The sequence below is a fragment of the Phalacrocorax carbo genome, chromosome 6, assembly GCF_963921805.1.
Source record: "Phalacrocorax carbo chromosome 6, bPhaCar2.1, whole genome shotgun sequence".
Taxonomy (NCBI): domain Eukaryota; kingdom Metazoa; phylum Chordata; class Aves; order Suliformes; family Phalacrocoracidae; genus Phalacrocorax; species Phalacrocorax carbo.
Window position 1 is genome coordinate 51250177 of NC_087518.1, and position 18803 is coordinate 51268979.

Consider the following 18803-nt stretch of genomic DNA (forward strand, 5'->3'; position numbering starts at 1 on the left):
GTATGAGAAAATGGAGACGTCAAGACATTAGGCTGTGTATTTCAGGTGTGAGGAAGCTGCTGAGGTCTCCTGGCTTTGCAAAATGCCAAGTGAAATGTTACTGCCATGTGGAGCACAGCAGTGTGCTGGAATTACTGAGTGTGGTGTGGGGAAAGCACTCATGTCTGGTGTGGAGGGTTAATGTGTGCAAGGGTGATAGGCTTAGTCATGGTTTTGTCATCAGGGTTGCTATGCTTGGGAAGCACGGTCTGATGGCAAGACCACATGAAAAGAGACTGGAGCTTGCAAGGAGAATGCTAAAAGTCATCAATTGCCAAAGTGTTTTTGTTTGCTGCAGGCCTGAAGCAAATCTCTGGCTTAAGGGGCTCTAAGCACCTGGGTCTTGCACTGGGTTTACAGGTAAGGTGAAATTAAGAAGAGGCTAAGTAATTAATTCCTCTAGCTGTGACCAGCATGGGAGATAATTCTGACTTGCCACTTCTCAGAAGTTTCTTCAGAAGCTGGTAAGGACTCTGGTTGTGAAACCCAGGAAGCAAAGAGGATCCCTAGGTGCCTGACAATTCCTTTTCTCTGCTGGTTCTTTCTAGCAGGCAGCCTCAGGCTGCCTGTCTCTTTGTTAAGAGAGTGACAGCAATGTGACACCGTGAAAATAATTACTAACAAATCACGGTGGTGACTGCAAACAGCTCGCTGTCTTCAGAGGCATGTCAGGGAGCATTAGAGCAGGGCCGTGGGAGCGGCAGAGCGGCTAGGGGTTCTTTCTCTGCTCTAGGCTGAGGGAAGATCTTCGGAGACCTTTGGCGCCCGCCACCCCCACATCATTTCCTTCTTGTTGGCTTTTTCTTTCTTTCCTCCCTTCTCTGCCTTTGCCATCAATAATTAAGCCCATTAATTGCACAGTGAGTTCAGGAAAGCTGAGAATGGTAAGACTGGGCTTCTGCCTTCCCTGGATTCAGCAACTAGCCACAAAGCAGCAAAGGAATTTCTGGAGCGGTGTCGTGGGCAGAAGCACATCCAAGCTGTGTATTCTATCTTGCAGCCCTTGTGTGCTGCCCAGGGCAGTAATGTTTATTAGCTCTGTGCCCCAAGGAGTTCATGGGCTGCTGGTAAAGTTGGAGAATGGCCTGTGTCCTTGCCCTTGAGAGCCTCCAGTCTCAGTGAACCTTAAAGTAGTTTTGTATTTGTGTAGAGCATCATGGCAAACGTGCAGGTGACTGGTATCTGCAGAAAAAAAATTGTCCTTCCAGGATGCAGTAGGGATGATGTTGATCAGTGTGGCTGAAGCTGCAGGTGAAGATGATCCTTCAGAGAATAAACAGCAGGCAGGTCACAGGTGAGGAGGGTGGTTGGTGCCAAACAGAGTAGCTGGAGGAGCCTCAGCAGGGGTGAGGCTGCTGTGGCTGTGTTGGAGTAGAGAACCTTCTGCAGAGCTACACGGACAGGGTCTGGGGGGAAGCTCGCTATAAAGCCTCTCATATTGCTATAAAGCTCCATCCAAAGGGAGGGTCTAGCAGAGATACTGATAGGAAACTGGAAAACGACTGCTGGCTGAAGTGTCATTGAGCAGCATTGATAATCAAACCCCTGGGCTACCTTAGAATGGGGAGCTCATAGCCTCCCCTCCTTGCTCTTGGTGGTGTTTCACCCTCCGGTTTGAGAACGGGCTGTGCTGTCTGGCAATTACTCGTGCAGAGGAGCGCCCTGCAAGGGGAAGCAGAAGATGCGGGTAGGAGCCCACTCCCAGGAGCCTGCTCTACCAAGCAGCCCTCTTTCCCATTCCCCTAGTTACTCAAGTGATTTTCCTGACTGTCACATCTGTAAATAATGTTGCTGGCGTATCTAGCTAGATGCAGAGTGGCGATGGAGGGGGGAGGGCCGGCACTGAGGGTGGCTGTAACAGCCCCTCTCCCCGACTCATACAATATTTATGCAGGGCTGGGAGTCTGCGGCACTGACCTCCGGGTCGTGCTGTTAAACAGCTCCCGCAGCCCCTGCATCCTAATTGCTGCACTTGTCCTTTGCTCTGGAGGATTCGCTGCTCCTTCTCTCCGGCGAAGCAAATACTAATGGCAGCTTGTGCTTGGAGGTGGGGAGCGGTCTTTTCCCCACAAGGAGAAGATGAACTTGTTTCCCCTCATGCAGATGTAATTTGCAGCTGCACAGAAACCTGTGCTCAGACCCTGTTACACAGTGTGCCAGGCTTCCTGCTGTTGCCAGCCTGGAGGCTGTGCCAAGAGCCCTTGGAGCTGTTGTGCATGTAATTTTGGGTCAGGTGTCATCAGAGGGGAAAGGGAGGAGGGGGTTTACCCCATCCCACTGACTCATTACAGGATTCCCCTTAGTGGGGAGAGGGAAGTCACAGGAGTCAGTTGAGTAGACCTGGATGATGTAGTGCCAGAGGGCAGCAGAGATGGTGCCAGGAAAGAAGAGGGGTTCAAAGAGCATCACAAGACAGAATGGCATATTTTCTTGTAGATAAATGATCTGCTTCAGTGGGTGGGTAGAGAGGTGACGAAGAAGGCTGGAGGCCCCCTGTGTGAGTGAGGGGCTCCTGCCCACCCTGCAAGCAGTACAGCTGTGGCTGGAGGTGGAGGGGGTTTTCACCTGGCTGGGCTGGCAGGGGCTTTCAGTTGATTCAAGTGGTTCAAGAAAGCCCAAAAGATAAAGCTCTTTGATTGCTAGAGTTGCCATGACTTTCCCCCGTGCCGCTTGGCTGGGCTCCGTCCTGCTTGGGGCTTCACGTCTGGTGTCTGCGAGTCCGGTGACCCGACTGGCCACCCACGTCTCTTATCCTGCCTTCCTGAGTTGGCAGGTCCCCTTTGCGACTGGAAAAGTGCTGTTTAGACTGCAGACTAATGGCCTTTAAGTGACATGATTGTATTACGTTAAGCGTCTATAGGCTTTACCATTAGGCGCTAAGCAGTTTATGACTCATAGCAGAGAAGCCCTTTCCTGAAGAGTTTATACGCTAAATGGTCTGGACAGGCAAGGCATGGAAGAGGCAAGGCTTCCTCCTGCCTGTTGTCGAGCAGGTCTAGGGAGGGACTGGGACAGGACGTGTCTTCTAAGTCCTAGAGCAGTACCTTGCTCTACGTCTTGCATGCTCCAGTTTCCTGGGGAGAAATACTTCTGCAATGGGAATTGTGCAGTGGGAGAAGCACATTTAATTTTAGCTTACTTTTTGTGCATGTTTTGTGTTTGAGGGGGCTTAGACACGATACGTTATGGGTGCATCCATTGCATCAGATACACTCCCTTACTCAGTGTGTAATTACAGTATTCTGCAGCAGGAGTCTGAGCGCTCCCTCTTAAAACAGCTAGTATGCAGAGAACCAGGCAATTCCTAAATTAGTGTCTGTATGAAAGACTTCATAAGAGACCATATAGATGGAGAAAGGACACGCTCTGCTTTTGTAATCAGACTCCACTGCAGCGTGAATCACAGAATAATTTAGAGATCTCTAATCCAGCCCCCTGCTCAAAGCAGAACTAACTTCAGACTTAGATCAGGTTGCTCAGGGTCTTCTCCAGATGAGTTTGAATGTCTCCAGGGGAGGAGATTCCCCCACCAATCTGTTCCAGTGCTTTATTACCTGCATGGTGAATAGTTTTTCCTGATGACAAATTGGAGGCTCACCTGCGGCAGCCTGTGGTCATGATGGGTGACTTTCACTGGGAACATGCCTGTATGGTAGATGTACACAGTATCCAATTTTGTATACTCCTATTCATAAGATGCTGTATAATGCCATATTTAGTAAGCAGATGGACTGTCACAGCAAGCTTGTGTGTAGAAATCTGTTTTTCAGGACTTTTCACAGTGGGCAACCTCAGCCTTGGAGACTTTCCAGTTTCTCTTTCCTTGGGAGCAGTGTGATGCATTTCTGATGTCAAAGGGAAGTCCACCCAGTCGTCCTCCCTGTCTGGAAGGGCTGGTGAGAGCATTTGCGCTACCCCTTCACCCATCTGGAGGACTCAGTATGGAGAAGTGCAAAGCTTCTGCCTGCTGCACTCCTAACCTCAGCTGAACTGTGGAGCCAGCAAGCTCTGGTTCCTGCATGGTAATTTAAGTAGTTATTTAAAAATAAAAAGGCTCAATTCTGATCCTACTTTCACTGGCTACTTACTAACTCCAGGTAGAGTTACTCCAGATTTACTCCTGCATGCAGAGCAGCAGAATCAGGCCCAGTAAATAGAGCTATGAATCTTTTTAAGAGAAGCTGTTAAGCGGTAGCACATAGATTTATTGTAGCATCATGTGTGTGCAATTGTTGATGAACATCTTCTGTTGGAGGCTGAATACCTGCTGTGTTACAGCCTGGCTTTTAATGTTGAGATAGCATCTCTGCCAGCATCTAGCTGACGCACAGACAGATACCCATAAAAGGGCCAGATCTCGCATGGTGTTAAATGCCTTCATGTTTCATTAAGGTTGATGGCAGTGGAAGGCACACAGTGCTTTGCAGGACGAGCGACTCACGACAAGCCGCTTGCCCTGTGTGCTTTTTATGGCAGAATTATTTTCGTAGTGTATACATTGCTCTGGTTGCAATCTGGGGTAACAGCCTTTTCCATTTGCAGACTAGCCGATTGGAAAGCATGGGTGTTGACATTCTCCCAAATTTCTTACTGCCCAACAAAAATGTAGAGAAGAGGGATCTGGCTGTTAGCATGGGTGGTGGGTGTTCAGCCATTTCAGCCAGTGCTGCTGTGAGTCCCAAAGCTTGCAGCTTACATTTCAAGCTTCCTAGGCAGGAATATGCCTGGTAGAGGGAGAAAGTAATGCTGTCCAGAATGGGTATCGCAGGAAAAGAAAGGAAGGTCTGAAAGTGCTAGGTATTAGCCTCGCTGCTTAGCCTGGGTTTTTTGGCCTCACTACACTAATGCAATTAAAGATTGATGGAAAAAGATAACACACACTCCGGTGAAAGAGTTTGTGTGGCGACTGCTTTCCTTCCTGGGCAGCTGGGGTGGCCGTAGTTATCTTGTGCATCACCACACTTCCTCGGGCCCTTCAGACTCACTGGTGCCTCCACATGCTGTGGCGTGTGCTCTTCTCCTGCATCGTGTCTCTCTTATTACTAATGGAGCATGGATGCATTTTAGCTGCTGGTCAGCCCTCATTAATATCCAGAGATGACAGGTTGACATTTGTAAAGAAGACTTGCATTGACCTTCATGTTGTGCATCGGTGCGATTGCCATGCGGTGCCCTGTGCTGGATGCTTCTTTCTGCGCTGCCTCAGGAATGCATTTGTGTTAGCAAAGGGACAGGCTGCTCTGTAACCCTTTGCTGCTGCTGGAACACAGGCAGCGTGTCTGGATGTCTCTCCACCCCTCTACCCATCCCAAGGACTGTTTCCTGTAGAGCCTCCATCCATCCCAGTGAATGGGACCGGGGGTGTTGGGGTTGCACTCATAGCTGCTTGTAATGGTTCTTATTTAGGTATTGGGTCCTTAATGGAAGACGGCTTCATGCCAACGGTAACGTCCCATCTGCTTCCTTTTCCTGGCTCCTGCCTGGGGATGCAGAAGACAAGGCTGCACTGCCCTGGCATCCTGAGCACTGTCAGTCGCCCGTTTCTCCCCCAGCCCACCCCATCCCGGCTTGAGGACTGCTACAGCCTGCTTGGCAATGACATTTATTAACAGAGGGGGCTTTGAAAAAAGGCAGGCTGCTCCTGCAAAGGCTCCTCACTCTAACTCCGTCTCCTCCTCTTGCCAGCCCGTCTGAGGCAATGGCTGCTGGTATTGAAATTCATTAGTGTTTCCTGACAGGCGATGGAGGCTTGCTCTGTCTGTTCCCACTTCCCTGCTCTCATGTCCCTGCTTCACGCATGCTGATATTTAAAGCTGATATGCGGCTCGTAGGCTTGTTGCACTGTGACAAGTTTGGGGGTGGTTGAGAGAACTGAGGGGGATGGAAGGAAAGCAGAGAGGGAGGGAGATGGGACCTGTCTCAGGGTTTCTGTGAAAGCCATGGGCTTTTCAGACCCTCTCCAAATGTATTGTCTTTCCACAGCTACTGCTTGTGAATTTTAAGTACAGCTGTGCTGGGGTGGTTTGACCTGCACTGGTGGAGGGCAGAGAGGGACGGTGCCATGGGTGTGCTTGGTGAGAGTGGGGTGCAGTCATCTGGCAAGGGCTCATCCAGTGGGAAGCAGGGGCAGGTGGGCTCTTCCAACCCCATGGCTGGTCTGTGGGGCTGAGGAGTGTATGAGCAGGGTGCCAGAGGTCTGGCAGGGAGGTTCATCCCTCCATCCTTCTCTTTGGACAGAAGCATGAGGGGAGACTGGCTCAGCTCTTGCGTCTGTGCACTGAGTGGCATAGAGACTCCAACACTGGGGAGGAGATGTCTCCCTGCCAAAGCCTTGGATTACACAGGAAAGCTGCTCCAGTCTAACTTAAATTAGTGGGATGGGGGAGTTGAGGTTTGGGGGGTTTGGTTTATTTTTTTGGAGGTATGTGTCATCATGCTTCAATTTCCTCAGGCTGTGGCATGGCTTGGGCTGTGTTTGTGCCCGAGGCACTCTGCTCGCATGTGGGTACTGTGGCGTGCTGTGGGAGCCCTCCTGGCCCAGCACGGTGGTTTTGGCAAAGCCCAGCCAGGCTTTCTGCCCCTTTGTGGGATGCTTCTGCAGCCTCAGCACTTTGGAGCAGGGTCTCCCCCCTTTGTGTCCCCAGGCCGTTGAACCCTGCTGGCTGACACTTAACTGTTTTAACCAAGTTTGAATCAACCTAAGGCTGCCTGTTTGGGAGGGTGCAGGTTTACCTAGACTGCTTTAAATTTCTAGCTTGGCTCCAGTTCATGTGAGATTCAGTGCAGACAGGTGTGGCTCTGCCTGTCATGGTGCTGTTTCTCTGCTAAAACATCTCAGGTGCCTTAGCACAGGACGTTATTCCTTTACTAGCTTTCTGTGTGAGGAGAGGGCACCCAAGCTTTCCTCTTGGCCTGCCAGACATTCCACCCTACATCAAAACAGAGCAGCATCTCTGCACTACATGGTCCAGAGCAATGCCTTGACCAGCCGTGCTTTGAGCTAGGGTGCAAGGCTGGGATAGTTTGACAGCTCCTCTCTTTGGCTATCACCTTGTTGCTGTTGTGTGCTGTTGCATCCAAGCAGCTTCATTCAGGCTTTCCAGCCCTCCTTCGGTGAAGGATTTCCAGGGCAGGAGCCTGCCTGCCCTCTCCTTTGCAGCCCGGTGCAGTGGCATTGGCTGGGACACAATTAAAATGTTCTGCATCTCTTACAACTAAAGGTCTCCAGGGCATGGATTTTTTGGAAGGCTGAGACCAGGTCTATAAAAACCAGGATTTAATGTCCCTTTATCTTTCCTATAGCGGGACTTGTTCTTTTAACTGGCTCAATATCAATATACCCAGTGTGTAGAAAGTGGCCCAATTTCTTTGTCTCCTGACATCCTGAACCCAGAAGCAGATGGACGTTAACCAGCTCTGATTAGCTGGGAGAATCAAGCATTAATTTTTTATACGCCAGGACCACCTGAGTGACGGAAATCAATTATGGCTGCCCCTCCCCCTTCCATATTAATGTGGTGGCTCCGAGCAGAGACGGAGGAACCTGTTGAAATGAGAAACCCCTATTTCTTAGTTTGACCCCCTAGATAATTAGGGTTAAATTGATATGCTATCGCACTGGTGACACATTTTATCTGCCTCTGTTTGTACAAGAGGATACAATAGTGGAGGAAGGACCAATTTGTGCCCTGCTCTAGCTAACCAGACCGAGATAAAAGGTGTCACTAGTACGATAACGTTCTTGCCTCACGCTCCTTTATTGTTGCTCAATTTGCCTTTTTTTTTTTTTTTAATCCTGTTCTTTTTCTTTCAATACCCTTGGTCATATTTTAACTCCATGCCATCGCATAATGACGCCCTGCTAAATGTGTGTGGAGATAGGCAACTCTGGCTGACAGCCTTCCCTGATAACCGAATTCCAGCCCATCCATCACTAGGCTGCTCTCCTTAACTTAAGGAAAGTGATAACTAAAGCAAGGCCGTTTATCACCGCCGAGCTGTGCGCTTCTTGCTGCCTCGGAGAGAGCCGGCTTCAACAGGAGAAATGCAGCCATGTCACCTCGCCTCCTGTTTGCATCCCCTTCATCTCCAGGCCCCATTTACCCTGCAGAGTGGAGGAGCAGGGCTGGATGGACATCAGAGCCTGGGGTGATGAAAGCTCTCTGAAGATAGTGCAGAGCTTCCACAGCTGACCACAGTCCAAGGAGGACTTGGACTTACTTGGCTGGTGGAGGAGAGTGTGCAACCTGATGTTACTTGCTCTTCTTCTGCCCAAAGGGGACCTGCATTTTTGGAGCGGGCAGAGATTGTACGCTCCCTTCTCTGCTGCTGGGAGGACAGACTTTACCAGAGCTGCATCAGAGGCTGGAAAATCCCACAGCCATTCTCAAGTCTCTGTCAAGTGCAGTCATACCTGAAGCCATGGTGGTTGGCTGATGGGGTGGTTTTGAGAGGCAGCTTCCTTCCCAGGAAGTGAGAGCTTCAGTGTTGGGCGAGGCAGCAAAACCTCATTCAAAAGCTGGAAGGACCATGGGATGTTGAATGCAGTGAAATGTGCCATCAGGTTTTTTCTCCCTTATCACTGGGAGAGCTGAATCCCCAGCTCTTTGCTCAAGCAAAACTGCCCCCAGTAAGCAAGGTTGACTCCTGAAAGAGCAAGAAGCCATACTGAGCATGAGTGTGTTTACTAAGTGAGCTGATCAAGTGGATGGTGGCCCTAATAAATGGAGGTACTTCTGTACAGGTCCTGGGACTTCTGTTCCCCGGAGAGCCACAGGTGTGCCTCATGCACTCCAACCCGGAGAAGGTGCTGGAGAAACTCCCGCCTGGTCACTGGGCTAAGGACTGGGGGACCATGGCAGCCGGTGAGCTTGGAGCTGGGGAAAAGATATCTCATAGCTGTCTGGGCACCTGTTTTCTGTGCTGTGAGAGCCCCTGGTTCCCTGTGCTGGGAGCACTGTGTACCCAGATTAGACCAGACCCATGTGGCAATCCTTCGCTAAAGGCAAGTGCATTGAGTGGCTGTATCCCTAGAGCCACCAGGCCTGCGTCTTGCAGGTCGGGGAGCAGACTGATGCTTTGGCTCACGCTGCTGACAGCCTGCCCAGGTTACAGCATGAGCGTAGGTCTTCTAGTGCTTGAAAAACTTGGTGAAGTCTCTCTGGTGCTAACGTGAAATGAGGGGAGCACAAGCACAGAGGGGGAGGGAGAATGTCCTTAGGTCACAGGGCTTTGCAGGCAGTTTCTGGGGTTGTTACTTGTTTGTAAAAATGGGTCATTTATTTAGTTGACATATTTATTTGGAGCATTTATTTTCTCCAATTAAAGACCCACTGTCAAGTGCCCAGGGCATACTGCCATCAGTCTCAGGGTGGAAGTAGAACCAGACTGTCCAGTTTGCTGGGCCTTTTGGTCCCACAGGGATGGAAATGCTTTAGATGCCATTCATTGCACAAGGTGGTTAGCTGTCAATTCCCGTGGCTAACGAGAACAATGCTGTACTTGCTTCTTCTGGGCCCTATCCAAATATTAGGTGTATTGATAATTATTCCTCTAACTGGAGCTAGGCTGAGACAATTATTCCTCTAACTGGAGCTAGGCTGAGACCTGTATTAATGAAAACCTCTTGGGTTGGGAGGAGAAATTTAGCTTTTAGTAATACACCTTTTGCGAACTGCTGTCATCCTCTCTAGCTAAATGTGAGCAGTCTAAGAGAGGTTGAGCTGATCATGTGTCTGTCTTTAGACCGATCATTTGTTTTAAATGGTTCCTTTCTTGTGATATTTTTCGATTTGGGCACCAGTAGAAAGCAGCTTTCCTGAAGAAAGAGGTTTCTTAACATGCTGCTTGGGGCTGGTGGGGTCTGTTCAACTATGGGATGTCATGGACATATGTGTAATGGCTGTAAAATGCATGGACCAGGCTGCTATTTATGTGACGGCTATGCAATTGCAAGGAGTGACTCCAGGTGGTTTATTTCAGCACGATGGTGCTAGCATCAGATGAGCCGTGCCCGGAGATGAGACCGTGCTGTCAAGTCACATTGCTTACCCAGCAAATCGCCGTAGCCTTGCTGCTTGCAAGCTTGTTCTTTTGACAGGCTTCCTGCTTTCAGAGAAATTTCTCTGGACCTTCTCATTCAAATGTGTTTGTATGACTTAAATTATTGCTCCTAAATGATGACACATGCATCTTTTCAGGACCAGGCATTTGGTTTTGGCACAGGCAGTCTATTCCCTTCTTAACCTAAGCAGGGCTCACAAAGCCAGTATGCTGGTGGGGCTGAGTGTGTGCTTGCTCCATTGGCCACATATTCCCGGGAGATTCCCCTGGGTATGTTTGCCAGCTTCCTTCCTTTTCTTCTCATAGAAATGGAGGCAGCACTGAGACCAAACCACTCTGGTACTGCACTACCCTGAGTCTTGTGTTATCTGCAAGTGTATTATCTGTGTCCCTCCTTCATCTCCATACTTGGGAAACTGCTTGTAGGTCTGAAGAGATGCTGCCCTGGTCACCAGAGGGTTTGGAGCTTGGCTGAGCACTCAGGTACTGCATGAGGTGCTGACGGTGCACGCCAGCTCAAGGCAGTGTATCTAGCTTGTATATCCACATCTGACCAGTGCTTGTTCCTGAATTTCAGCTTGGAGTCTGAAGTCCAGTCTGGATTATTCCCTCTTTCCTCTATGGAGAGTGGGAGAAGATTTTGCCCTGGACGTGGTCTGTCATGGGGTGTTTGAACAGCTGATGCTGGCACTCTCAGCTCTTCCCTCCTCTACAACCTCCCACTACAGCCCCCAAGTGCCTGAGGAAGTTGTGAGATTCCCCACCCCCCTCTATTCACAAAAGACAATTTCTGGGGTTGTGGCTTTTAACATGCACAAACGTCTCTAATTTAGTCATTTATTTAGTTGACATATTTATTTGGGATGTTCCTTTGCTTCAGTTAAAGATCCTGTGACCAGTGCCCCAGGCGTGCTCAGCAGTACGTGAATGAACAAGATCCATCAATTACTCTTGATCAGATCAAACCGGCCAGGGAAAACTCACATAACTCATTTCCCTGCACAGGCTTGGCTGGAGCAGCATGGCTTTGCAACTCAGCCTTCCCCATCTGAGGGGCATGTCATAGCTCCTCTGCGAACACACTGGGGTCGGCACAGTGTGGGAGAAGCAGCTTTCCAAATCCTGGGGTCCTGCTGTCCCTTACCGGTGCCGTTTTTGTGAGCCCTATTCTGGCAGCTTGCTGTAGGAAGGGAGAGGTTAAATACATGTGCTCGCAGCTCTGGCTTCTGGTGCTCAAACCCCTAGTGAGACTGTGCAGCACCTTGCATCTTCAGAGTAGCGACTGCTCTATTCTTCCAAGCACCTGCTTGGAAAACAGCCTCTGTTTTCTAGCCCTAAAGTATTGGTCCTGCTCTGTTACTACCCAAAAAATGAATGCATTGGTGCCTCCTTCCCTCCCTCACATCTCATTCAGTGTTTTAACCGTAAAGGCCAAATGGAAAAGCACCAGGGCATGACAGGTGAATTGTCAGTCCTTCTGTCTGCCCTGTAAGCTGCTGGCTGAGTGGGATGGTTTTGCAGGGATTTGTGATGAGGTCACTTAGCTAGGGACAACCTGGATGCTCCAGTTGTGTTTATTAGCCACTGTGGAGGAGAGCTGCATGCCGCACTTGCACACAGCTCCTGTTCAAAATATTCAGTCTGAAAGGTGTCAGCAGCTGGGATGTGGCTGGATGTATATAAGTCTTCAGCCAAACTGCGCTCTCATGAGATTTTCTTTTTTTTTTTGCCAAGAGCTACAGTCCTGATGTGCAGCGTGTTACAGCAGACTTGAGGGTCTCTTCCATCTCCGAACAAAATGCACTTAAGAAAACAGAGTTTGTCTTGTCAGGACACTGATTGAATCAAACCTGCTCTCTCTTCTCTCTTACAGGTTACCAGGACAATGCCAGTACTTAGGGCTGCCGGTTGCTGATTACTTCAAACAGTGGATTAATCTGAAAAAGGTACTTTTGTGCAAACTGCCATGGTCCCCGTCTTCCTCTCTCCCCCCTCCCCTTGTCCTTCTCCTTTCCTCTTTAAGGAGGTATCTAATAACTACTGCTGTTTTGCATTGAAATGAGTTATTTTCTCAGGAGCTGGGCTGAGCGAGTCCTCCGGCTCCCTATTTTATCTCCTCTAATAGAGTCTTACTGTACTTGATGGGATGTGCTCTGCAGCTGGGGAGAATCCCATTGTGGCAGGCACAGTGCGGTGTCTCTGCATAATAGTGGGACACTGCGAGGCCCCTCTTCAGCAAAGGTTGTGTTGGCCCCAGTGTTGCTGACTCTGTTTTGTTTTGCAGCTGTGTAAGGCTCCTAGGAGCTCAGTTCCCTTCAGATCAAATTCTGGCTGATCTGTGGAAATATTCCCGAATAAAAATCAGTATTTCCCTTTTGTGCTGTGGGGAAGGGGAGCTGTCGCAGCAGCACGTCCACCTAAGAAACCAGTGATCACTTTGCAAAGCAAAATACCTTGGACTTTACTGTCTGATGCCTTGTGTTGTTCCACGCCTTCTCTGGGTGGTTAAAGAGCAGCCTGCTGTTCATCCACAGGGTCTCCTGGCACAGCTGCTCTGTCTGCACAGAAAAAAGTGGTGATGCCATAACCCACAAATCAAAGCGGGAAGAAAAGAACAAGTGTGATTACAAGCCATAGCAGGGTCAGGGGGAGGCTGGGATCTGTGCACAAGAGAAGCTGAGGTAGCCCTCCTGGTTAAATCTTTGGATGAGTAAGATCCCCTTTCTCCATCCAATTTAATGTTTTATTTGGGTTTCTGCACCTTTTCCTAGTAATTAGGGGTCTCAGTAAGTGGAATTTGCTTGTAAACAGCTTGTAGTACTTGTGGGCTTTTCTTTTGTTCTTTTATTTATTTATTGTTTTAAATGGAAGCATGAGTGACAGGCTGAGCGACCGCAGAAGGACAATTTGCATGATCTGTTCCATCAAATAGGGTAGAACATGAACTTAACAAGGGATGCTGGCAGCACATTCCTGGCTGAACTTGTCAAAGGGTCTTGTATTTCCCTGCTGTCAGAGCAAATCTTTTGGCTGATTGCTGGTCCTTGGTAAATGAAATCTGAAAGCACGTTGGGGCATTCTGCAGTTCAGTGACCATTAATGATCGCCATTTGAAGTTCACTAAACTTCCGGTGAATGGATAGCAGCTATATAACCAGCAGGTTGATGGCTGCAGAATAATAATATTTAAAAAAAAATAATCCCCTATGTACCATGATGCTCACTAAGAAGAAGGTTGATCCAGCCGTGCTCCTCCTCTGGGCCTCAGGATGAATATATCTCTTTCCCATAGTTCTAGGCGCCTGGATTTAGCATGTTACGAGTTGGGATTCGTCGTAACGGGGACATGCAGGCAAGTGGCTGCTCTTCAGGATGGACGTTCATGTGTTGGGCTTCAGCAAATACTGGTACTAGGTTGAGGGCTGGTGAGCATCTGTGAAGTACCAGCACAAAGCTGAAGGCAGGAGGAGGAGGGAAGCTGCTGCAGTGAGGTGTTCCCCTGCCCAGCTCTCTGTAGGGTAGCAGGTTGAGCATGTAGAATGGGAGCACGTGGGTTGGGGTTGTCCTCCTCTACAGATGAGTTACTCAGAAAGTAAGGCTCTGAGCTCCCTCAGATCACACGGGGAGGGAATGTGTGGGAGAAATGTTTACCTTCCTCCAACCCCTCTAATCTCTTAAAAATCTGAAGTTTTTCTGACTCTTTAATATCTGATGCCCTGTGATACACAGGGTGGTTCCAGGGTCCCTGTGCCCCTCTGGGAAGTGACCCAGGTTGTAGAGGGAGCAAAGCAAGGACCTCTCCTGTCCTGAGGCTAAAGAGCTGCCTCCCTTGGGGCCTGCTCTTACCCGAAGGTAAGGATCTTTCCATGCCACTCACAGCTCCACTCTGGGGGTGCTTGTGGGGGAACCGCCCGTGTGATTTCATGAGAGAGGACTTTGAGCCTAGAAAAATAATTCTGGCCAAGCAGCTGGACCTAATGGGACCTCAGTCTCCTTTGAGTGGTCTCCCAGTATGAGACAAATAAGGACAGACAGGTATCTAGCCTCCCTGCTCTTCGCTGCGTAGCTCAGGTGGCCCCTTTTCTGCTCTCTCTGGCACATTCCTGACATAAATACCTCCTAGGCTGAGTCTGCCTCTGACTTGATCCATGAAGTGAAGGTGCTGGGGGTGGTGGTGTGAAACTGCTAATTTCTAGGTCATGGATAACACAAAGACTTGGATGTTTCAGATGTTAAGAAAACAGTTCATGTGAGTGTAAATGGGATGTGTGACTGAGAGCCGTTTCCTGCAGGATAGTCCCACCTGCTTCTGCTGTCTGTCATTTGGGTCTCTGCTTGTGAGCAGTGATACGAAGAGGACCCTACTGAGTTAGGGAACTGCTGCTGCAAATACAAGTCAACGCAGAAGGGTGGGATTACGTGAGAAGTGTGTGAATGAGGCAGACCTGTTTGTGTACCATTGTGTAACGTGATAGCAACAAAGTATGTTCCAGATTCCCTCTGCCCATGCACACACAGCGTTGGCTCCTCTTTGTCTCCGTTTTGTATCATCTGAAGAAACAGCCATTGTCGGTGCTGCCTCTGCCAAAGTGCGGGATGCTCCAGAGCTCAGCAGTCCCTCTTCCTCAGGTGGTGAGATGGTCTTTCCCAGGGTTCATTCTCCAATAAACTCCTTCTTTGTCACTTCTGTGCTGCTGCAGCAGTTGAGGTGAGCACCCTGTGCCTCCAGGCCTTGTTCAGAATATCCAAGACTTGCCTCTCAGCCAAGCTGAAGATGGGAATAAGCCCCTGCTAGGTGCCACGCTTGTGTTGCCCCAGGCAAACCTTTTTGGATTGATTCGGCCACGCAGGTGGTGGTGAGCTCCACACCTGACTGCTGCAATGGTGGCCACAGTGTCTTGGGATCTGTGAAAAAGCCTTCTGTGGAGGACAAAAGGAGAAAAGCTGCCTGTGCACTTGACCGCATTTGCTGAAGTTTTACCTTGCCCTATGCCCCCCCGGCCTGCTAATGCATCCCTTCTGTCAAGCCTGATCGGTGTTTGCTGACATTTTTAATGTCACTGAGCGATCTTGTATCTCTGGTGAACTGTCAGTGTAGAGCTGACTCGGGGCAGAGAGTTTATCATGTTCTTCACTTCGATTAGCTCAGCCTTATGGGAGGGCAGCAGAAAGCAGAGGAGGCTTTCTTTGAATGCTGCAACATTTCAGATATCCCCCTAAACCATGTCGATAGAGAGCCACCATCCCATCTGCCAGTTCTCCTTATGTGCCTGTCATGTGGATCCACTGAGGCCCCGTGGGTTAGGACTGAGGTGCAGAACCTGAGCTACATCGTTGGAGCTGGATGTAAATAGCAGAGTGCTCTTCATGTCAGGAGTGGGGGGGACACCAGTGGAGAAATACATGCAGAAAGCAGAAGGCTGTGGGTCAAGATCTATGTGAAAAGGAAAACTGCTGCAGCTAACAAGCTACAACCAAGCTGCTGCCCCAAAAGCATCATCAGGGTAGCCTGGATAAATTCATTACTGCTTATTCTAACATAAGGATCAGCTCTCGTTCATGCTCCCTTTGCTCTTTCGGGAGCCTCTGTGGTTTATCGTTCCAGGTCCCGCTTGAGTTAGCGACATGGTTGGTCCTGTGATGGATCCTCGCCCTGTGGGGACGGAGCCAGCGCTGCATTAGGCTGAGGACACGGTGCCTGTGATTGCAGGGTGACCAGGAGCCTGGGTATGGGAAACGCGGTGGGCAGCAGGAGTGCCAGCACAGCTGGGTTGGGAGCACATTATGGAGGGGAGAGTGGTTTGATGAGGGGAGGAGGTGGAAGAAGGGTGGTGAAGCTAGATTTTCTTACAGTTAGCTGGTGGAAGAAAAACATTAGAAGGATGATGAGGGTGTCAAAATGGCCAGAATAAAGGTCTAACCCAGATCCTCTCTGTGCTAGAGGCCAATAGGTGATGCTTACAGATGTAACAAGGAGAGCATGATTCAAGTCAGCTTTTTCTGGTTCCCAGCAATTGTCTCCTTAAGGACTGAGAGCTGGCAACTGCCTCCAAACCGCTGTGTTTAGCACCCACTGTTTTTACCATGTCTGTCTACCAGAGACTCGCACATCCTTTTCTGAATCTGCTTATGCTTTCAGTTTCTACAGCATCCTGCAGCAATGACTTTTACTATTTAAATATGCATTAATTATAGTTTGTTTATTCATATGTTATGTGAAGATGCAGGTCCTTTTGTTTCTTTTGAACCTACTCTCAGATCTTTTTCTTGCGCCTAGGTCTTGCACTGTGTGAAAGAGCAAATCAGTGTTTCCAGTTCTTCTCCCTTGAGTTATTCTTGACTTGAGACCTCTGCCATATTCTTGCTTCATTGTGTCTCTTCCAGTGCATCGTAACCTGTCGGAGGGCTGGCAAAAAGGCACTTGTGGGCTCTGACTCTCAAATTGGGTTGTGGAAGCTATTTTTAACACTGTATACGCTGTCCGGATCTTCCATTTCTTCTCTGGATGTTATGTGATTAAAAGATTAGAGGAGTGTTTTATGTAACCACTAAAGGTTTGTTTTATTCCTTGTGTTTCAAATGATATTTTATTAATATTTTAAAAATACAATCTTCATACCCATCACAGAGCTGCCCCTTTCTCAGGACAGCTGTCCTGGTCTGTTTGACCATCTCTGGTTTCTGTTCACAGAGGGCAGCATGTCTTTAGATACATTAATAGCGGTTGCTTTAGAAGTGACAGAAAACCGGTCTTAGTTTGACATCCTCCTGAAGTCCAGGAGAGCTTTTATGAAAGGCAAGGGTTGAATGATGTGGGAGGGAGGGGAAATGCAACTTTCCTTCTGTGAGCATCACGAGGCAGAGTTGACGGAGCCTTGGGGAGCACAGCGTGGCTGTGCTGGGGGTGACATGGCAGAGCTGGCCTTTTCCAGGCCCAGCCTTTATTGATCTGTAGATACTGGTAGTTGGAAGCAAACTGTTAATATACATGCACAATTGTTTTAAGGTCACCTACCCACATTGTGAAATTTGACAGAGGAAGCATGTAGTAGGATGGTTGTTTTTTTTAATATTTGTCAACTAGAAATAAACACATCTTAAACAAACAAAGATTTGCTAACAGCTTTTTGTCTCTCCTCTGAATTAACAATTCCTTCTGCCTTTGGGGTGGGAGGAGGAGCTCTGAGTGCTTCTCAGGCACTTGGTGCTGAAGTGCCTTGAGTTCTTTGAATGAAGAAGTTTGAAACAGGTGCAACTGAGAAATAGTTTATTTTTTAGCCTGTATATCTGGAGGTTGCTTTCGTGAGGTCTAACTTCTTGAGGACTGACTGTGATGGTTATCAATTGTCTGCTTATTGAGCTACTGGCTATAGGGAATATAAAATGTCTAGTAAGGTTAGAAATGCAGAGGAGGACTCACCAGGCAGAGTGCTTCATGGCCAAAGCATCAAGAACATGAACAGATGTTGCCACTTAGCTGTGAAGAGCTGCTCATATACCAGTGGTGCTCAGTGCTTTGCTGGTTTGCAGTATGGGTGAGTGCTCTGAGACCCTGTCATACCTTTCTTCAGTGGGAGCTGTGCTTTCCTGGGCTCCTCACCCCTGGCTGCAGAGCTCTTGGCTTTGGAAAGTCTCTCTCAGAGGGGAGGAACGGGAGAGGTTGTGAAAGGAAACACAAGGAGAAGCGCAACTCCAGGGTTAAGGGGAGTAGGAGCGTCTTTTCCGTGGAGATCAGGAAAGAAAAGTGTCTGTGCAATGGCATTGGTTCATAGTTGGAAGGAAATGGAAGCAATTGCTTATAACAGCAAAATGACTGTGTTTAATAAATACTTTGGTCTGTATTTACAGAAAGGCAGAGGATGCCGTATCACTGAGCAAGAGGCTTGCTCTTACAACATAATTTTCTCATAAAGTTAAACGGTGGCTTTTGTTTGGCATTTTGCACAGCTGGTTTACAGGAGTTTTAAAGAGCTGGCTGAGAAGCCCTGAACTGTTAATAAGTCTTTGAACATGGGGGAAGTTCTGGAGGACTGGAAGAAAGCTAATGTTGTACCAGTAATTTAGAAGGGCAAATGGGATGACCGATGAAGTAATTATAGCCCTATCAGCTTGACATTAATTCTGGGCAAAGTAATGAAAAGCCAGATATCATAGTTGATTAATAAAGAATGAAAAGAGGGTAATATAATGCCAATCAATGTGGATTTATGGAAACTAGATCTTTTTCAAACTAACTTGATATTTTTTTTATGAGACTGCATGTTTGGTTGATAAAGGTAACCATGTCAATGTAATATACTTCTGGAAGGCATTTGACTTGGTACCTTATGACATTTTGATTAAGAAACAAGAGTGATACAAAATCAACATGGCACACATTACATTGATTAAGAACGAGCAAACTGACAGCTCCTAGCATTTAATTGTAAATGGATAATCATCATGGAGTGCATGTCTTCCTAGTGGGGTCCCACAGGGATCTATTTCTCAGACCTCTTGTATTTAACACTTCTATCAGTGCCCTGAAAGAAAACATAAAAATAATTTTTGATCAAGTGTGAAGATACTGCATCCAGGAGGCAGCTGCTGTTGGATTTATAAACAGGCGATGGTAAGTAGGAGCAGAGGGGCTGGATCATCTCTTTCTTTGGGGCTGCTTTGACTGCTATGGGACGCTGGGTCCCATCTCTGCATTGGAAAGG

At 48.4% G+C, this 18803-nt stretch overlaps 1 protein-coding gene and 1 long non-coding RNA gene across 6 annotated transcripts in view; both read left to right on the forward strand.

Moving 5' to 3' along the window:
• Positions 1 to 18803, forward strand: part of ERI3 (ERI1 exoribonuclease family member 3) — a 135213-nt gene that overhangs the window by 41308 nt on the left and 75102 nt on the right. For all 4 annotated transcript variants that reach the window (XM_064455256.1, XM_064455253.1, XM_064455254.1 and 1 more), the window contains one exon: positions 11975 to 12047. In XM_064455256.1, coding sequence (XP_064311326.1) covers positions 11975 to 12047 — 73 coding nt within the window. The remainder of the gene's footprint in view (positions 1 to 11974; positions 12048 to 18803) is intronic.
• LOC135313951 (uncharacterized) lies at positions 12058 to 17223 on the forward strand. 2 transcript variants are annotated; one of them, XR_010373452.1, is made up of 3 exons: positions 12058 to 14809; positions 15707 to 15828; positions 16379 to 17223. It is a non-coding gene; the product is annotated as an uncharacterized LOC135313951 (long non-coding RNA). The 2 variants fall into 2 exon arrangements; XR_010373451.1 differs by having other exon boundaries at positions 12058 to 15828.